General features: G+C 40.6%; 1 protein-coding gene across 3 annotated transcripts in view; it reads right to left on the bottom strand.

Annotated features, from left to right (window-relative positions):
- The window catches only part of CDKAL1 (CDKAL1 threonylcarbamoyladenosine tRNA methylthiotransferase), a gene marked incomplete at its 5' end in the record, with an annotated part of 671,369 nt that overhangs the window by 219,925 nt on the left and 434,506 nt on the right, over positions 1 to 16,938 (bottom strand). For all 3 annotated transcript variants that reach the window (XM_081086812.1, XM_081086813.1, XM_081086811.1), the window contains one exon: positions 12,282 to 12,427. In XM_081086812.1, coding sequence (XP_080942938.1) covers positions 12,282 to 12,427 — 146 coding nt within the window. The remainder of the gene's footprint in view (positions 1 to 12,281; positions 12,428 to 16,938) is intronic.

Raw genomic sequence — 16,938 nt, 5'->3', positions numbered from 1 at the left:
CATAATTCTAAGGCTATTTTATGCTAATGCTGTTTTCTATTAGTATATTTTTGGATTTCAAATTTATTTTAGCCTATAGAAAGAGAAAACATACTTATATCATTCATGCACAAGAAATACTATTTTAAAATTCATTACAATTTAAGCAACAGTTTTTCTTAAACTCCCTATGTACCAGGATTCTGCCTTTTTTACAAGTAGAAAAACACTCTTAAATTTTTTAATTTTTAATTGCATCATGATTCTTAAAAGGACAAATTATTTAAAAGAGAGAAATAAAAAAAATGAAACCAAATTAGAACAATGGATAAGAATTAGAACAAATTGGACAATGAAATAAAATTTTCTGGAAAAAATTTTTTCCAGATGCAATTAAAAGATTTAAGCACAACAAATAAGGGAAAGTATATTAAAAAAAAGATTCATTATTGAACATTGGAGTGAAAATGGCATTTTCCAAGGAGTTTGATGCTTGGTCTTATTTATACAATTAGACTAAAAACAATTAGTCTAATAAATAAGGGAAGAGAAGTCTGTTCACTTTAAAGGCTTTTTAACAAGAAACCACTGATTCCACTCAGAAAAATAAATTAGTTTATAAGGAGAAAATTCTTTTAAGAATTTAAGACACAAATTAAAGGAGAAGCGTATCATGCAAGTAACCCCACACCAATCAGAGGAAATACTGGGTTGGAAATAAGTCTGCACAGACAAAAGATAAATACGAGCTATTTCTGTTCCTACATGAAAACAGTAATTCTGGCAGCAAGCCAACTGGAATGTACTGGGCATCTTGAGTTGGAAATGGTGGCAGAAGAAATATATGTAAGAATTTGTCTCTAGTTTTTAATGTAGTGTGATGGAGTCAGGGGATGGGAGGATCAGCTATAAGAAAGGACTTACCCTGAGGCTGAGGCAACTGCTACATACACAACACAGAAAAGAAATCAAGAACAAAACAAAAAAATTGAGGAAACACTGATTCTTGTTTGATATTAGAAAAAAATAAAATCTAGGAGTTAAATTCGTCTTTCATAAAATGGTATTTTCTGATAACTGTTCAAAATAGACAACCAATAATATGCCAAAACATTGTTTTAGTTTGTGAGATTGTTTTAGTAGAAACAATTCGTTTGACAAAATGAAAACATCACCAGCAAAAAAAGAAAAAGAGTATAAATTGGCTTGTGTGCAAAACCAGGTATGACACCTAAGAGAAAACAACTAGGTACTTAGAAGCAGATGCTTAGAGGTGATTATAAATTCAATTCTTTATAGGAGTAGCTATCAAACTGTAACATCAAAACTTTTAAAAAGCTTTTTATATTTATGTATATAAAAGTTATAGTTTGGTTTGTCTTCAAGTGACAGAAGTCGTGTAAGTGAAGTCCAGAGCAGGCAGGAGAGCTGCTTTAGGCATATCAGGGAGGCAAGGCGCAGCTTTCATCGTGTGCAAGGCGGCCTATGTGAGCGCCAGCCATCACGTTTGCATTCCAGTCGGTAGGAAGGTGAAGGGCAATGAAGGGTATGTATTCCTCCCCTTTAAATACTTTCTGCAAATCACACCTGTCACTTTGATTACATCCAATTGGTCAGAACCTAGCCACATGTCAAAGTTAGCGGAAAGAAAGGCTAAGCAAGGTAGTCTTTAGTCGGAGTGCCCGTGCCCACCTGAAAACAAAGGGTGCTGTTGAAAATGAAGGGAGGTGGGTTGGAGGGGACAGCTCGTAGTCTCTGCCACAGTCTCTGTGGTTCGGCCATGCCGACCACTACATGCAGAGTTTACCATTTGCCTAAGAGGGATAACCCAAGCCTATCCTCTTAACCTGTCCTGTTGTCCATCCACGACCTCAACTGAATGCATTGGCCTTTTCAGGTCTAAATGTGGCTTTAAGAGGACCGATGGCTATAAACTAAAGGGCAGTCCCAAGTTCCCCATTTAAAATGGAGTATATATGAGATAGTTACAATTTTTGAAACTTCCATTTGAGAAACTGGAGAACGGGAAACCCACATAAGCGACTGCTGGATAGGAATTTCAAGACCTGCTTTGTAGGAGGCATGAAGACTTTCCGCCCTGGCACTAAGGAGTTCTTACCATACTGACGAGCCCTGACTTTCCCGAGTGGGTGAAACTCTCCAGTGCACTGTTTTCCACTGCCCCTGTCCTCCCTGGCCCCTCGTGGCCAGGCATTAAGGGACATGCTCTTCTAAGTGGGTTCCATGACTGCTTCCTTCTGGTGCTGATCTGAGGCCTGGAACTTGCTTTAAGAGATGTAGTCACAGGTTATGCAGACAATCCTGGTGTATTTTAGGCAACCCAATTCCCTTAAAATCTTAGTATGCTTCCACTCTATTTCTTATCAGTTTCATGTAGAATGTAGTAAAAATTTATGTCTGGACATAGTTTTGAACTTGAGGACTCTTTTATCACTGGCCTCTGTCCTCTGTTCTATCCACCCCCATACTGCCTCTGAATTTACTCTTGGTCTCCTTGAGGCCATATAAAACACTCTTAATCCCATCACTGCCAGAAAACTGCAACCGTGTATGAGGGGGAACAGATTCTACCTTCTCCAGTGGCTGTGGCATTGTAGCCAATGCTTACAATTGTTTTGCTTGGCTTTTGCAAGCCTGCAAACCTCAAAATTACAGGGGTCTCAATCAAATTAGATTGTAATTAGATTGTAATTCACAAACAGATTGATTTTCTTAGCAAAGTTTGTTTTTTTTAAATCTCAGTGTGCAATTGGCTAGCCCTTGTCTGAGTTCCTTATTGCTAAGATCACTAAGGAACCAGCTGATATTTAACATTCTGAATTTTTAGTGACACTTCTGCTACAAACTTAGTTAACACTTGGTCTATCTTCCAAGATTCAGCAGGTGACAATTTGACCAAATAAATTGCTAACATATAACATTAATTAGCTTCACAACCTGCAATGAGTCCTTCTTACCTGCTGCCCTACTAAACCAGTTCTGTACTTTTAGGTCCTATCACATGTATACTCCACATAGAATCAAACCAGTATTTCTTTCTTACCCATGGAAAGCCTATAATAAACATTTATGCTCCTCCCACCCCAATAAGTATGTCAATCACTAGAAGACAGTTACCAAGTTTTACTAATCTCTTAATATTCTATACCTAACAATGCCTATATAGTCTATAAGCAACAAATAATGAGTAAATGTAAGACTTTGGCTCCTCTGAAATTCATATTAATTCACAGTGGTTTTGAGGGGTCTTACTTCCAGAATTCAATTGGTCAGATCTTAATAGTCTGAGATTCAATCTTTAAAGACAATGATGGGAAAGGAAGGGCAATGAGGGAGAAATGGGCACGTGCAATACTTTCAACAATAAAGATAAATTAAAAATAAAAAAAACAATTATGGGTTGCATTACCCAATTTTCCTCACTGTTTGCTGCTGACTTAGTTATAATACCTTTCAGATATTACTGCAAAGTCTAGTAGAACATACAAATCACATGCACTACACCTGCTCCCTTGAGTTCTTCCTGGTTCAGGAACATAAGGTCCTAGATGTAATAATGCAGATTCAGTAAATGTCCCTCAGAGAATAATGCTGAGTACATGAGGCAAGAGTGACCAATAACTGACTCACTCCTTGTGCCAGCAGCAAGTGAGAAAATGAATCAGTGCTAGGGGTTGAGGATGTTTATAAGCAGGAGGTTGAGCTGAGGAATAAATATATTTGGCTCTAGGAAAGACAGATAAACAGGAGGCAGAAATGAGGACTTACAAAGGTTTAGAAACACAGCAGATTATATAGGATAATAGCTCTGCAAAATATAATAACCAGAAATACAACACTTTTATTTTAAAACGTGTACTTGTACACACACTTCTCACAGAAACTGCAGTTCACAGTTAAAGACGGTACAGATAAACTACTCATTACTTCTATTTGTAGTTTTTCACCATGTGGTCATGTTCAAAAACAGCTTTCTATTACCCCCTTACCCAGTGCCTCTCCACCTGCATGGCGAGTGAGAGTAGAAAAAAAGTGACACTGACTATAGGAAGATACATTAAAATTTAGGAGAAAGTATGTATAATTTAAAATATCTTATAGAACTATTTTTAATTGGAAAAGTATGATCATCCCTAATATTTCCAAATATCACCCTATCTGGAAGGCTAAATGCCATAATAGCAATTAATAAAGTTCGGTGGTTACCAGGCTGGTGCTTGAATCTGAACTTTTCCAGTTAATAGCCAGTGATTGCACAAGTCACTAAGCTCTACGTGCCTTCATTTCCTCGCCTATAAAATGGGGTAATAATATCTCCTTTTTAGTATGTGCTATTGTGAAAATTAGCACATCCATGTAAAGTACTGACCATATTACATTCAACATATTATACACTCAATACATGTTACCTAATAATTACTGTTAGCTATTAACCAGCAGGGATTCACAGAACACAGACTCTAAGAAGACAGAGTATTATGTTTCATTAAAGGTAATATATCAGCTTCTCTGCAAAGAGCAAGGGATTTTCTTGATTATGAAAGGAGGACTTTAATTAAAACAGACTGAGAAATACTATTCTAAGCCTTAATTTTATTGGCTCCAGAGTAAGTGGCATTCGTTGAACAAGTACATACTATCCTGCCTCTTGCTCTTGTGCCCCTCGATACTGTGGATACAGGATGGTGATGGGTGCAAAAGGGGAACGATCCCTCGATGCTGTGTATACAGGAATTGAGGAGCACAAACCCAGCACTGTGCTAAAAACTGGGGATGCAGCAGTCAACAGAGATCCATGGAGACTTGCTCTGATCTGAGACATCACTACATCTCAACAGCCTTTGACCACTTACAGTACTTGGGAAAGCAATCCAACAATACTTTTTTCATAAAGCCCAGAACACCTAGCCCCGTGTCTACTTACAGGAGGCAGCTCTAGTTGACATTTGACCCTTACCATTTTCATTTTCCTAAAACTGCCAATGTCATTTGGCTTTTGTAGTGTCATTTCTTCTTGGATATCCTCCCACATTGGCCTGACCATGCCTCTTTAACCTCTGCCACAGGATCCTTTCTCCTTTTCCATCACTCCAATGTTGGTGATTCCTAGACTTCTGTTCCTAGCCTTCCACCTTCTTTCTTCTGGATGATCGTATCAACACAGCTTTATCTACTATGGAAATGCTGGCTACTCCCAAGCATTTATCCCTCAATCTTTAGCTCCCTCCTGGGCTCTTGACCCAGTTTTTCTAAAGCTTAGGGGCCCTCTCCTCAATTTTCTACAGAAGCATTTCAAATTCAATACGTCCAAAAGTAAACTCATTATCACTTCCACCCAAATTCCTCCTTGTTCTCATTCTCCTATCTGGGTTAAGTACATCATCTTCTACTATGGCTTGAGCTAAGACACCAGGGAGCCATCTCTGACACTCATGCCTATGTTCCTCATCCTTCCTTCCAAGATCAGAGTGAAAATTCTATCTCCTCAACACTATTGAGTCCATATTATTGTTTCCATCGCTAGAGCAACATGCCTTAGATTAGCATAACAGTACAGCACAATGGTTCAGTATTGACTGGCTCAGGAATCACATGGCCTGAGTTTTCATCAAGGTTCTATTACTAACTGCACGGCCACGGGGAAATTGCTGACACCCTTGAACTTTAAGCTGTAAATAAACTAATATATGCAATGCCGTCACAACATTGCTTGGCAGGAAAGTAAAACTAAAAAATATTAGCCATTGATTTTATTACTATTACCATATTATTATTGGTATTTTACTGTCCTACTTATTACAGTGCTGGGCACAAAACTGATAAATGAAAAAAAAAGAAAAAAAGAATCACTGCCCGGCTGGGGTGGCTTAGCGGCTGAGCATCGACCTATGAACGAGGAGGTCAGAGTTCAATTCCCAGTTGGGGCACATGCCCAGGTTGTGGGCTCAATCCCAGTGTGGGGTGTGCTGGAGGCAGCTGATTGATGATTCTCATAATTGATGATTCTATTTCTCCATTTCCCTTCCTCTCTGAAATCAATAAAAAATATTTATAATAATAAAAGGGTAATATGCTAATTAGACTGGACATCCTTCCTTCGGGACAAAGCTGCAGGGGGGGAGGGGGGGATCGGGCGGCAGCAGAGGCCCCCAGCCTCAGTGGTGGTGGGCGGGGGGCTGGGGCCAAGGTCCTTGCATGAATTTCGTGCATTGGGCCTTTAGTATATATATAAAAAGAATCATTAATATGTATTACAAGAATTGGTAGGAAAATTGTTAGAGAGCAGAAACCGAGCATCTAGTCCCATTACACATTAAAACAGTCTGGGCTTTTTACCCAGTCTTTTTCAGCATTGTGAATCCCGACATTTTTTATAGGAGCAGATTAAAAATATTCACATTATATATTTGGCTAGGTTTTTGTGACAATATCATGACAATACGTTAGCCCCCCCAGAGTAGGAAAAGCACTCTGAAAGGAAAAATGCTTACCATTAGTACATGACTTCACAGATAGAAGGTTTGACCCTCATGTTTGCAACCAATGTTGAGGTAGAGAAAGATGTACTAATGGTTAAAGGAACATAGTGTCTCAGTTTCTGAAAGAAATAACACAATCACAGTATACAGGAAGGATAGAAGATAGAAGATTAGGAATGATGAGATTTCTCTCTTGACCACACTAGAAGAAAAACAGTGAAATCAATAGAAAATTTACTTGTCTTCACACTACTGAATCAAATTTGGGGTAATCCCAAAATCATAAGGAATTTAGCAGATGATGTCAAAATCTTCCAAATATAAATATAACATGCTGCAAAAGAAAAAAAGCCATTTTTTTCTGTTGTATAAATGTTCCAATGATATGTATTAATTCTCCTGAAAAAACTGAAAAGTAGCAAGGGACAGAAGGGAAAATAAAAGAACTTCACTATCTCAGAAAGAAATATAAGAAAAGATAAAACAGTGAACAAGACCTTAGGGACACCCAAAATAACAACATAGAGATATTAGAAGTGATGAAATAAAGCCAGAAAATATCTTTGAGGGAAATATTTTCCCTAATTATTTTGGAGGTGGTTATTTGGTGAACAAAAACACATCTGGGAATGCATCTGAAAGAAACCTTAATTATCTAATCCTTGCTCAATCATTCTTTTTTAATTTCAATTTCTTTTTCTTCTTTCTTCAAAAATATTGCTACTTTTGTCTCCAAGACACTAGGACTAAAACAAGATAGAAGAAAAAACAGAATAAAATATAACTTGAACATAGCTTGTCTTTTATCAGATTGTGTTCCAGGACACATGGATGATGGGGATTAATGAAAGGAAGAAAAATAACTCAGGATGTTAATGATTTAGCATCCTTTTCTGCAGATAGACTGGGAAAGTATGTCATAAGATAGGCTGGACAACATGAGCTAAGTCAGTGACTCACTCACAGAAGTCATCCTGCCAAGTGACCTAGCCCCATGCCCTTGGGCCTCTTCACCGTCTGAGTACACAGTGGACAGGTCAGAGAACAAACCTTTCTCTGCAGGGCTGCTACTTCCCTCTAGTTCTCCCACAAAAAGATGCCCCTTTACCCTCAGTGCTCATTAGTTATTGGTTGTTGCACTTCACTAGGAAATCTCTGGGTACAATAAATTCAAGGGTGTGCGAATAGACGCCATGATGCTAAAAGGGTTAATATTCTATCCACTGTAGATTGTACATTAACAATGATATTGGCAAATCCTGAGCTGGATAATGTCATGGAATTAGAAGTCAACACACAGATGCTACAGTAAGGTGTAACTTTACCTCTATGCTACTTGCAGGTAAAAACATAATGCCCATAAATTCATAGTGTAGTTCCTGAGTGAGGGAGATGGATCTGGTCTCCCAAGTTTAAGGTCTAGTTAACACAGATCAAAAGGCCACACTGGACTTCCAACAAAACGATTTGTGTAAACAGTTAGGTCCGAATAGATAAACTGCTTCATTTCTTGCCATTCTTACATACTGCTTTCCCACAGTCCTGTGTGGATCTGTAGACTTGGAGATCTTTTACTTAGCATTAGAACATATAGTGAGAGAACTCTGCATGTTGTCATTTTTTAACATATGTGAATATATGGTGCATTTTGGAGAGTAATTGTGTAAAGACAATACTGCTCCACCGAGGTGGACAAATATGGTCTATGTCCAAGGACCCAAGGTCCTGGGAACCCAAATTACATCATCCTGACCATATCAAAGTGAAAATTTCTCTCACTGGGAAATAACTTTCAAAATTACACAAGAAAATAAAAATAATTCAAACTTTTTACTCTTTTTATTCCAGTTATATGCTTAAAAGATCAAAGAAGTGGCAGTTAAGTGGCAGGTAATTAAAAAAATAAATTTCTGAGGTATTTATTAAAAATTATAAAAACATGAATCTAAAACTAGAATTGCACCTCTTGCTTTGTTTTAGGTAGGTTTTTTTTTTTTTTTTCATATCCCTAAAAATCCCGTTATATATTTCCAGAAACCATCTTATCCACTTAAATAAAAACAGCAAATTTCTTAGTTAATTTTCTGACTGGATTAATGAATCTGAAAAGAATAATTTAAGTCATATGATTGTCTGCTCTGGACTGCTGTCTTAAATTAGTGTATTAAGTAATTTAGACACTTTTCTTTGCAAAGGTTGCACGATTTAATAAACTCCCATAGGCCTCAACATGTGCCAGCTCTGCTAGGTTATCTCCAATCCAGCTGCTGTTATGATAACAGTTGCCAACTTTCAAACAAATGAAGGGAATAATGAATCAGCTTCAAGTTGGCTCGCATGTAAACTTATATTGCTCCCAGTAATAACTCGGGCCAATTTCAACTATAAAGAAAATTAATTAAAAAGATTTCACCTCCACTGTTTGAGAAACATGGCACCAGGCATGCTGCTGAATTAGCGTTTATGAGCCCGCGGCTTCAGGGAAACTCCCATAGTTTGGATTTTAGTCTTAAGTGCTATAGGTATTTTTTAAGACTGGATTTTTTGAGGAAACAGATTAGAAAATACCTGGTCCTTAATTCATAACATGAATATTTAAGAAGCCTCACACTGCTGGGAAAAATAAGGGCTTATCACAAAAAAAGGCTTGAAAGACTTCTGAGGAGGAGAGAGGCTGAGCTCCATTTATACAGGTGCTGAAAACCAGGAGGGAGAGCACCCCTCACCTGGCTGTAGGCCAGGCCCACTGCAGGGCACAGTGTTAAGCATAAAACAGGGTGACATGAGAGTGCTAGACCCTTTTCTAAGGAGGACAATACTTTACTGAATTTCAATAAACTGGACAAAACAATTTTTGTGCTGGATCTGTTATCCCAACTAGTGGTTCTATAGAACTGCTGAAACTCTGGTGTTTCCAATAAGCACTAATCTGTTTGGCATAAAGCTGTAGTATTCTTACAGAAAGAAATAAGTGGAATATTAGACCAGAGGTCTGTTTAAAATATGCAATTTATTTTTAAATGTCCATTCTAGTTGAAAATTATTCCCTGGGTGGGTTCACTTCCTTGAGAAGACAGGGAAGCTCTTTCATTAGCAAGCAAAGCTGGATGATAGTGTTCTCACAGGAGTGAGGGTATGTCACAAGCAACAACGGGGTGGACTGAACTGAATATACAGTTTTATGGCTGATGAACTGTATAAAACTAGTCAAGGATTAGCATATTGGTAGTGATAATATGATTTCTTATTTTTTTTCCCAAAGGGTCCTAGTAATTATTCTGTCATCAGCTCTCTATATCAGATACATTTTATTGGCTGCATGCTACAGTCTTTCAATACATCTTATAGATTATAAAATCACAACTAAGTGTGAAATTGTATACCATGATTGCTTCTGCACATACATAATACAGAGTTGAAAGAAAAAAAAAAGCCCTCTTGGGGATGTTAAGTGGTTAGACCATACTCTACAATTCCAGTGATTCACAGCACTTGAAACTGAAACCATGGATCAATGGGTGTGGGATGGGTGTCTTCTCTAGGCATCTCCAATATCCTCTCCTGGGATCGTTAGCGCTGGAAACATTGGAGATGCCTAAGTGGCGTACTTGGTTCTAGGATCTTCCAGCCAGTTGAAATGGTTCAAGGAAAGCTCCATGGATGCCTCAGGGTAACTTGGAATCCAAAGAAAGGACTATGAGCTTAGCCCAGGAATAAAACTATTTTCTAATACTTTGACGTGATCATCATTGACCTCTATATAGCTCATGGATGCTATTGAAACTGTTCAAGATGCAACAAATTTAACAGGTCCATCTTTGGAGCAACATAAAAGGTTAGAACTTGTTGTGAAATTGTTGCCCAGTGAAGTAGCCACAGTAGTTCCCCAAACAACTGAGTCATCACTCACCCAAATGGAGGTAAAGAGAGGTGCTGATTCCTTAACCTCACTGAATCATATGAATACAACAAACCATTTGGAAAGTGTTCTAGTCTATTCTGCACAACAGGATGCATGTCTGCACTTGGCAAAACCTTGTGCAACAGGTATGAATTGTGCACATTATTTACTACTGCTCTGGTAAGCAAGAGGCAAGAAATGTCACACACCGAACCAGTTTGGCTCAGTGGATAGAGCGTTGGCCTGCGGACTCAAGGGTCCGGGTTCATTTCCGGTCAAGGGCATGTACCCTGGTTGCGGGCACATCCCCAGTGGGGGACGTGCAGGAGGCAGTTGATCAATCTCTCTCATCAATGTTTCTAACTCTCTATCCCTCTCCCTTCTTCTCTGTAAAAAATCAATAAAATATATTTTAAAAAAAGAAAAAGAAAAAAAAAAAAGAAATGTCACAGGTGCAAGGATTTTTTTTTCAATTTTGAAAACATTCTATTCACTGCTGCTGTTGTGCCCAAAAGGACTCCTACACGAGACAAGTTTACCTACAATAAGCAAGAATAAATGTAAAAATGAGATACAGGCCAACAACAGATAGATCTAATATAAAAATCCTATTCTTTAGCCTTGACCTCAGTTCTTTTCAAGATCAGAAAGTATGAGAGGTGATAGAGATCAGTCATTCTTCCATATTCTAACTTTGGAGGTTGTATATACTTAGTGATCATTATTCTGGAATCCTAGAATATATATACCTTCTACTCACTGGCTTGAATATTCAAACAATTAGCTGTATTTGTCGGAATGCACACTAAATGTCTTTATTTCAGGTGGTTAGAATAATCAAGAAATGATTTGAGACTAAAAATATTAGACAGACACATAAAGGAAAGGTGAGGAAGGAAGGAGAAAGAAAACAGAAGCAAAAGATTTTAAAAGATCTCTATGTAGTCAGGATAAGTGACTAATGGACGATGGAAAAAATAATTGCTTGCAATTTATATAAAACCATCGTAACCATAAAATACATGGTACAAAGGTACATAATTATAAACAAGAAGATGGAAATAAAAGTTGTCTTAATTAAGAAAAACAACAGAAGAAAGAAATATGAAGAAAATTATGGAAAGTAGGAAGATGCATGCCACAAATATGCCAGATAAATGACATATCCGCAGAGGGAGAATAATGCCCTCCACTTGAGAAAGTTCTGTGACCTTGGCTGGCACTGCTGTTTCCTTGTACAATCACAGAAGGCATTCAATGTTGGTGATGATGAGGAGGAGTTTTGAAGAATATAATCATGGACTGCAAGTGTTTTGGTGGAAACAAAATGATCATTCATGCCTGAGATTGTGTAAAATGCCTTAATTTTGGTCAACAACAATTTGAACTTTAAAAAAATAGAATCCCCAAACCTTCTTATAAATTCACAATTCTTCAAATAAAGCACAGGGCTAGCATGTAAAAGCAAAGGCGTTCCAGAGACTCTTCAAGAAATTCTACTTAGTAGAAAATTATTGATTGTGTAGTGACATGATGTGGCCTCCCTCCATGTCAAAACCAGCCTGCAAATTCAAAAAGCCACATGAAAGGAGATTTTAAGTAGAGCAAAGCATAAAGCAGTTTTCCTCTAGTGGGTCAGGTATAAAAATGATCACAATACACATTGCCTTGGAAGCACTAGCAATCCTACACAAATTAACACTGTATGATGTACAGATGGAAGGTGGAGAGAAAGCAAAAAACCACATCAAGGTGCCTAAGGATGCAAAGGCTCTGAAAGCTTCAGAAGTCTCACCTTTTCTCTGGTGCCTTTAATTGTGGCTACAATAAGTGCATTTTGCCACATGCTTTTAAAAGAAAAAAAAAGAAATGATCATTTTCTTAAGTGCTAAGAAACTTACTTTTCTTTCAGAAAATCCACCACTCTCCTGAAGTCAGCCACGCAGTATTCTCTCTTCATTGCCATGAGCACGGCGTCCGAGGCGGACTGCACCGGTATGTGCAGGAAAGCATACACACGGGGGTGATTAAGGACTTTCGCCATTTCCTGTAAAAATAGGGAAGGAGAAAACATTAATCACCTTAACATATCAGGGAATGGTTTCCCTCAGATCAGCTCTCACAAGTGGAAGCAAATAAACACAGCTGAACACAAACGAGTCATGTAGGCTCTCAAAGTGAATGTCACCTGCGGTGTGCTCTGATGACATTTAGGAATTTAATACTCCTTTTGGATGGTTCCACTTCAGAGTTATTTCCTCACATGCACCATTTCTCTTAGGTGACAAAACAGAGATAAACTCATGTAATGCCTAAAGAGTAAAAATAATTTTGATATTTCAAAATAAACACTTCTCCTTTGCCTCATAGCAGCTTTATATTCTGCCTGTTGTATTAGCAGGAGAAACGGCAATACTGGGGTGGTTTAATAGCAAAAGTAGGTTTACAGTTGTGAGAATGTGAAACAAGTTTATTTTATTCCTGTATTATTATTAACTAGAGGCCCAGTGCACAAAATTTGTGCATGGGGGGCGGTCCCTCAGCCCGGCCTGCACCCTCTCCAATCTGGGACGCCCTCAGGGTATGTCCGGCAGTTGGACACCCCTCTTGCAATCCGGGACTGCTGGCTCCTAACCATTCACCTGCCTGCCTGTCTGATCACCCCTAACCACCTCTTGCCTCGGCCCCCACCACCGTGGCTTTGTCCAAAAGGACGTCTGGAAGATGCCCGGTCTAATTAGCATATTTCCCTTTTATTAGTATAGACTAGAGGCCCAGTGCACAAAAATTTGTGCACTCGTGGGCGGGGGGTGGGGGGGTGCCTCAGCCCGGCCTGTGCCCTCTCGCAGTCTGGGACCCCTTGGGAGATAACGACCTGCTGGCTTAGGCCTGCTCCCGGGTGGCAGAGGGCAGGCCCAATCCCTAGGTGCAGCCCCTGGTCGGGCTCAGAGCAGGGCCGATTGGGGAGTTGGGGCGCCACCCCCTGTCATGCACAGAGCAGGGCGGATCAGGAGGTTGCGATGCCACCCTCAGTCACAATCAGGGTAGGGCCGATTGGGGGGTTGGGGCACCACCCCGTCACACTCAAGGCAGGGTCAATGGGGAGGTTGCGGCGCCACCCCCTGTCACGCACAGAGCAGGGCCCATCAGGGGGTTGAGGAGCTCCCCCCTGTCACTCACAGAGTAGGGCCGATAGGGGAGTTGGGGCACCGCCCCCTGTCACACACAGAGCAGGGCAGATCAGGGGGTTGGGGCGCTGTACCCTGTCACACTCAGGGCAGGGCCAATGGGGAGGTTATGGCTCTATCCCATCACACACAGAGCAGGGCCCGTGGGGGCCGGGGGGGGGGGGGGGTTGGGGCGCCGCCCTCTATCATCCACAGAGCAGGGTCGATCAGGGGGTTGAGGCGCCGCCACTGTCACACTCAGGGCATGGCCGATGGGGAGATTATGGCTCTACCGTGTCACATACAGAGCAGGGCCCGTGGGGGGGGGGGGGTTGGGGCGCTGCACCCTGTCACACACAGAGCAGGGCTGATCAGGGGGTTGGGGTGCTGCACCCTGTCACACACAGAGCCGCAGGGCAATCAGGGGGTTGGGGAGGTCCCCCCTATCAGGCACAGAACAGGGCTGATCAGGGGGTTGGGGCGCCTTCCTCTGTCATAAACAGAGCAGGGCAGATAGGGAGGTTTTGGCCCCACCTCCTGTCGCACACAGAGCCGCAGGGCGATCGGGGTTTGGGCGCTGCCCCCTGTCACGCTGTTCCCGGTGCCCGGAGGCCTTGCGGCTCCGCTGATCCCGGTGTTGGGAGGCATATTACCCTTTCACTATATAGGATAGAGGCCTGGTGCATGGGTGGGAGCTGGCTGGTTTGCCCTGAAGGGTGTCCTGGATCAGGGTGAGGGTCCCTACTGGGGTGCCTGGCCAGTCTGGGTGAGGGGCTGAGGGCTGTTTTCAGGCTGGCGGGTGACTGAAGCTCCCAACTGCTCCTTTTTTTTCTTTCTTTTTTTAATTCTGGGCCAGCTTTAGCTCTGGCTCCAGCTCTGAGGCCTCTGCTGCTAAAGCAGGTATCTGGTTTGTTTGGGTTCTGTAATCGAATCACTGTATCAACTCCAGCTCTGAGATCCCAGCTGGCTGAAAGGAGGTGTCTGGGGTTTTGTTTAGCTTCTATATTTGTAACAATGTTTCAAACTGCAAGCTCAGAGGCCAGCAGCGGCCGGCGGGGAACTTTGGAGTCCTCCGTCACTGAAGCAAGCAAGCCGCATGTTAACTTCAAGCTGCCTGGCTGCCGGCCGCCATCTTGGCCTGGCAGTTAATTTGCATATTGCCCTATTAGCCAATGGGAAGGGTAGCGGACATATGGCTAATTACCATGTTTCTCTTTTATTAGATAGGATTATTGCATCATTTTCCATATGAACAACTGTAAACCTGCTTTTGCCCCATACTGTAGTTAAGACAAACAGTTGGTGCCATATAATCCTGTGTACTTGAATAAAGTTTCCAAATTCAGGACACATCAACACTTTATTTTTTTAAATAATGAAGGAGAAAAATTAATCTATAACTCACCTGTTTCTTTTCTAGCTAGTTAATGAACACATTTTGTGAGAATTTACTATGCAAAAGGCAAAGAACCAGACAATGACCCTTGCCCTGGTCACTACTGACATCTGCCTTTTAAAACGCCGCCAAGTCAGAGAAGAGAAATAAGGGGAGAACAGGATGAAGAATTTATCTTGCAAAGTTAAGGAGAGCAAGTTTGAGTGAAACAAATTAGAAAACCCAGAGATTGTTTTAAAATTCCTCCAAGGATACAAAGGGAGGAGGCAAAGGAGTAATGAAAGGAAAGTTGTAATATAACCGTCTCTGCAAACAATGAGAAATATGGCTGATTTAGCCCAACTCCACTGTTCCAAGCAGTGTCCTCATCAGTAGGAGGACAGGAAAGGAGGTGGAGGTGAAGGGGAAAAGGAGGGACGGAGGGAGGGAGAGGACAAAAAGAATGCAAAGAATCCAATAGAGATACAAATGTCAAGAAAGGACCTTCTTTTTTTTTTTTCTTTTTTTTTTTAAATAGATTTTATTGAAATTTTACAGAGAGGAAGGGAGAGAGATAGAGAGTTAGAAACATCGATGAGAGAGAAACATCGATCAGCTGCCTCCTGCACATCTCCTATTGGGGATATGCCCGCAACCCAGGTACATGCCCTTGACCGGAATCGAACCCGGGACCCTTCAGTCCCCAGGCCGACGCTCTATCCACTGAGCCAAACCGGTTTCGGCAGGACCTTCTTTTTAATAACTTGCATGTGTCCAATGGTTTTCAGTTCTCAAAGTCCTGTACTTTGACATGTTATTTGATTTTACCCTTAGAACAATATTTTGAGGGACTTCATGGAGCCAAAGAGTCAGCTAATTCCATAGGGTCATCTCCTAGTTATTCAGGGGTAAGTCATGCATATATATCAAGCATGCCCTCTGTTTCTCCATTTTCTTTCCATTGACTATGAAAATTGGCATTTTTACCAAAGTGGAAGAGCAATTAAATCAGTCACCTTCTTGGTAGCAGCTTAGTTGTTTTAAAAAATCTGTTTGGCTAAGAAATTCAAATAACCAGATAATATTACTCATGGATATCTTTTATCTACCTTCACTACCAGATTTCATATATATATATATATATATATATATATATATATATATATATATGCCTCACTATATTTGGTTACTACTTGTTTAATGTATTGGAACTGAGTGGAAGAATTTATTTAGCAGAAAAATAACTGATCAACATATTATCAGAAACTTCCCTTCACAGAACTGTTACAATCCTTGGCTGGATATTTAGTCAGCAGGCCTTAGGGTAACACCGATCATGACATACCCTATAGCAGGGGTGGGCAAACTTTTTGACTCGAGGGCCACAATGGGTTCTTAAACTGGACCGGAGGGCCGGAACAAAAGCATGGATGGAGTGTTTGTGTGAACTAATATAAATTCAAAGTAAACATCATTACATAAAAGGGTACGGTCTTTTCTTTTTTGAGTTTTATTCATTTCAAACGGGCCGGATCCGGCCCGCGGGCCGTAGTTTGCCCACGGCTGCCCTATAGTAACTATGTTGGCTTTCTGCTATGGTTCTCTGCCTTTCACATACTCCACACCTGAATATCAACATTCCCAAATAGTGGGGGAAAAACAAAACAAAAAACTTGAAAAATAAAATTTCACTCTCAGTATCTATGCCTTGGTTTTCTCATCTGTAAAATGGAAAACAGTGGTAATCTCTACCTCAGAGGGCTACTGGACTACTGTGAAAATAAAATAATCCAGTACATGCTTATATGTAACAATAAATATATAAAGGATCTAATCTTGCCCTAGATGGTTTGGCTCAGTGGATAGAGCATCAGCTGGGGACTGAAGGGTCCTGGGTACAATTCCGGTCAAGGCACAAACCTTGGTTGCAGGCTCCTCCCTAGCCTGGGCCCTGGTCAGGGTGTGCGTAGGAAGCAACCAATCCATGTATTTCTCTCACATCGATGTTTCTCTCTG

The sequence above is a fragment of the Myotis nattereri genome (assembly GCF_964212035.1).
Source record: "Myotis nattereri genome assembly, chromosome: 3".
NCBI lineage: Eukaryota > Metazoa > Chordata > Mammalia > Chiroptera > Vespertilionidae > Myotis > Myotis nattereri.
Note: the sequence above shows the minus strand (reverse complement) of the source record. Positions and strands in the feature narration are given on the sequence as shown.